General features: G+C 60.7%; 1 protein-coding gene across 2 annotated transcripts; it reads left to right on the top strand.

Moving 5' to 3' along the window:
- Positions 1-6: 6 nt before the first annotated feature.
- LOC113205962 (probable G-protein coupled receptor Mth-like 14) lies at positions 7-4,150 on the top strand. Of its 2 annotated transcripts, none has more exons than XM_052276798.1 (5): positions 7-2,182; positions 2,710-2,868; positions 2,961-3,045; positions 3,133-3,308; positions 3,570-4,150. In XM_052276798.1, the coding sequence occupies exons 1-5, from the start codon at positions 745-747 to the stop codon at positions 3,749-3,751; spliced, it is 2,040 nt and encodes a 679-aa protein (XP_052132758.1). In that variant the 5' UTR covers positions 7-744; the 3' UTR covers positions 3,752-4,150. The 2 variants fall into 2 exon arrangements, with proteins under 2 accessions (XP_052132758.1, XP_052132757.1); XM_052276797.1 differs by having other exon boundaries at positions 2,683-2,868; positions 3,570-4,149.
- Positions 4,151-4,161: the final 11 nt, after the last annotated feature.

The raw sequence follows: 4,161 nt of genomic DNA, 5'->3' as shown, positions 1-4,161 counted from the left end.
ATCTACTATGGTATCTAGTAAAATAGTTATTGTTCCTGGTTAAGAATTTAATAATATTTTATCTTTTAAAACTAGTCACATACAATGTTGTCTACCCAAATATCTGCTGCACGCTAGTTTTCCTCTTTATTGTTAAGTTGTTAAATTTTTCATAATATTGACTGGTAGTTTTCTGTAACTGGTTCTCTAAAACTTTCATGTTCACACCAAATATCAGATGTGTAAACAGTTAATTGTGCAATCCTCACTTGACTCTTTGGTTTTATGGGATTCAATAAATACTATCATCAAATGTTAAAGACATGTATTTTTGCGTTTAAAACACCTTTATTTCCCAATGTGTTCACAGCCGACGTATTCTTCTGTGTAACTGGAGAGAACAGTCACTTGCTCCATTTTGAGACTGCCTGGCTGGACTCACTACATTTTTACGCAATAACAAGGGGACACCGTCACACTGACATCTGGGTTGGGCTGGGGGGCTGGGCGTGTTGCAGACGCACCGAGACGTTGCAGCGCATTGCGCGGCTGGTGACCAGGTGACGTTGCGTTATCAGCCCGCTTATCGCTGGCTCAGTTTGGCGTCGGCCGGTGCCGAGCGTTCCGAGCCGCGGCGGAGCGGGGCCCAGTGACTCGCGTGGGCTCGGCGCGTGCTCGCCCATCTCGTCCATCTCCACGACGCACATCGTGCCGTGCGAAGCGTCGCGCCTCCGAGGGAAGCCCAGGACCGTGTGGTTTGCGGAGATGGCGCTCGGTCGCGGCGAGTGGCTCTTCGCCGTGGCGCTGGTGACGGTGTTGGTGACCGCGGCCGTGGCTGTTGACTTGCGCAATGACACGTCGCCGGTGCCGACCCTTGTCGGGCGCCCCGCTTCTGTAGAACCAGCCCCGCCGCCCCCCGCCGGTCCTGCGGCGCCTGCACCTACGGTGGCACCTGCACCCACGGCGACCATCGCTGCCGCCACTCCAGTTGCGCCCAAGGACGCCAAGGACGCCAAGGACCGTAAGGACCCTGGGAGGAGACCGGATTCTAAAAAGGATCGGCCACCGCCGCGCGGAAAGGGGCTCGATGCGACGCCCGCCCCCGCGGCCCCTGCGGCCTCCACACCCGTGACCCCCGCGCTGCCCCCTACAAAGCCGTCACCATCCAGCGGAAACAAGCCTGTGGTGGTGGTGGTGGACGCTGGGTCGAAAGCCGCCCCCGGGGCAGCAGTGAAACCACCTGTGGGCGGCCCCCCTCAGGTGGAGGTCAAGAAGGCGCCGCCGCCCGTGGTGTCTGAGAGTCGCGGCAAAGCTGGACCCAGGGTGGGCGCGTCCCTGGTGCCGGGCCTGGGCGCGGAGGACATCGAGGAGATTGAGGAGGTGGAGGCGACCACGCGCTCCCCAAAGCTGGACGTCGAATGGTTCAACCCGCCAAAGAGGCCGCCACCACCCACCACTGACGACGAGGACATCGACGTCGGGTACGACGAACCCGAAGACCTCAAGCCCTCCACCGCCCCGACAACTGCTGCCACAACCCCTACTTCCACGTCGACATCGACAACCACGACTACCACGACTACCACAACAACGACTACCACGACCACGACCATCGCCCCCACGACGCTCCCCACCTCCACTACGTCTACCTCGGCCTCCACCACGGTCGCGGTTGTCACCGCCGACGGGAACGGCACCACGAACGTGACCACCGAGCCGCCCTTCCGACCCGTCGTGCCCAAGTGCTGTCCGCCGGGCCAGCGCGTGCTCAGCGAGAAGAAGACGTGCGTGGAGAGCCCACTCGAGTTCATACCGCCCTTCGTCGAGTACGAGGAGGAGCTGTCGGAGGCCGCCCTCGACGGCTCGCTCATGTACTACGACGATGAGGACGAGGCGGACGCATACCCGGAGGAGACCGTCATCACGGAGGGCGAGGGCTACGACATGCTCGTCGGCAACCCCTGCCGCCACGGCCGCTTCCGCCTCGAGCCGCACGTGGACAGCCGCGACGAGTTCTACCTGTTGGCCAACGGCTCGCTCATCGTGCCCTTCCTCTACGACCACCCCCTCGGCACGGACGAGTTCTGCATGGACGTGTTCCCGGACACGGACAACGGCGACGTCATGATCCTGCCGCTCATCTGCTTCCCGCCGCCCGAGGGCCCGAGACGCAGCGGGCTCCAGTTCATCCTGTACCCCATTGGTGAGTCCGATAGCGGTGCGATAAAGACTCGTTGCGTCAGCTGTCCGCGGCCGCGGCCACGGCGGGGCGGGGCCCACGGCGGGGCCCGCGGCGGGGCCGGGCCAGTCACACTCTCTCGCGGAATGTCGCGTAATCAGAGCGCAGAGTGCGGGGCGGAGCAGGGACTTTGGCGCCGACCGGACCGGACATGAGAGTCGGCACAACAGATAGCGCGCTGCTCATCGCTCCCTCACTTCCACCTTCCGCCCCGCCCTTGCGCCGCCCAACCCACGTCCTGCTCATGACCTCACGCTTGTGTCCGTTTCCTCTCCATCCCTACTATCTCGCCCTCTCTTTCACACACCACTTCACATCGTCCATTCAAAATTGAAAACTGTTATTCTCATCCACCAGACGGCTTAACTGATTCCCTAGTTCATCGGGTCGGGAAGTAGTTGTCGTCCTAGAAGACGTAACACAAATAAACAAGAAAATCCTCTTTTGGTTATGTCTCCGTTTAGGCTTGCTGCTATCCGTGCCCTTTCTAGTGACGACCTTCATCCTGTACGCCATGACGCCGGCCCTGCGCGACGTGCACGGCAAGGCGCTCATGTGCCAGGTGGTGTGCTTGTGCGTGGCCTACCTCACCCTGGCCTTCGTCCAGCTGTGGGGCTCTTCCCTCAACGGCGGCTTCTGCTTCGGCGTCGGTAAGTTGTCTTGTCCGCGCGAAGTACTACTACTACTTACACAAGCGAGATAGCAACGAGTTGGTCGTAACAACCGTGTCCGTTCGCCACAGCCTGCATCGTCCAGTTCTCGTTCGTCGCCTGCTTCCTCTGGCTGAACGTCATGTGCATCAACACGTGGTACAACATGGCGCTGAGGTGAGTCTCGCCGGCTCCCAGCCCCGGCTATAGCTTGGACATGCCGGCCGCCGTCATGGTCATGACCCCCCGTCTGCCCGCCCCCAGGCCGGCGCAGCGCTGGTGCCGGCGCACGGAGCGGCGCCGCTTCGTGCTCTACTCCATGTACGCCTGGTCGCTGCCCTGCGTGCTGCTTGGCGTCACCCTCGTCATGGACCTCACGCCCACCATCCCGTCGTCCTACGTCAAGCCGCGCTTCGGGGTCGACTTCTGTTGGTTCCAAAGTGAGTGCGTGACATAATCATAGATCGCAGCTTGTTTTGTTTTTGTTGTTGTTGTTGTGTGTTTTTTTTTTGTCCCCAGTGTTGTAGCCCTGGCGATCTCACGTGCCAGTTGGGCCGCGCATGACAGGGTTTGATTGTACGCGACCGGCGCTGGGCCTGACACGTTCGTGACCTTCCCCCTCCCCCACCTCCCCTCCCATCACTCTGTAAGCCTCTCTATATACATCTCCCTCTATCTCTGTCTACTTTGCCTTATTCCAGCTGATCGAGCCGCCCTGCCGTACTTCTACGCGCCCGTGACGTTCCTCGTCATGATGAACGTGGTCCTGTTCGTGCTGACTGCCTGCAGCGTGCATCGCCGACGGCGGAGGAGCGCCCTCGACGCCAGCGTCACCCCCCTCACCAAGGACACCTGCTACACGCGGCATTCCACCACTGCGTGAGTCCCCCCTTTTTTCCCCCTCTTTTTGTTGTTGTTGTTGTTTGTTGTCTCCCCTGCTCAGCCGCCCTTATTCGACCTCGGCGTTTTACTATTCGCTCGCACGCAGATCAGCAGCGGGAGCGTGCCGTAAAATTATTTATCAGGTCGGAGCGCGTTCCGAACACGAGCCCACGAGGAGCCTCCTCCCCTCCGGACGGGATGGGACGGGGTGGGCCGGGCGGGCTCTCGGGCTGGGCCTTGCACGTGTGCCCCGGGAGAGACAAATGCAGTAATCATCCACTCCCAGCCGAGAAAGGCGCGCCTAGCAGCAGGGGCGGGCCCCCTTCTCTCTGCTGCTGCCTGCCGTATTCGGAGTCGACGGGGGCATGGCGGGCGAGCCATTCAATTCAGTTTCGCCATGGCGGGGCGGGG

This window comes from Frankliniella occidentalis, unplaced genomic scaffold (assembly GCF_000697945.3).
Source record: "Frankliniella occidentalis isolate FOCC.00 unplaced genomic scaffold, Focc_3.1 Scaffold4443, whole genome shotgun sequence".
Taxonomy (NCBI): Eukaryota; Metazoa; Arthropoda; class Insecta; order Thysanoptera; family Thripidae; genus Frankliniella; species Frankliniella occidentalis.
Note: the sequence above shows the minus strand (reverse complement) of the source record. Positions and strands in the feature narration are given on the sequence as shown.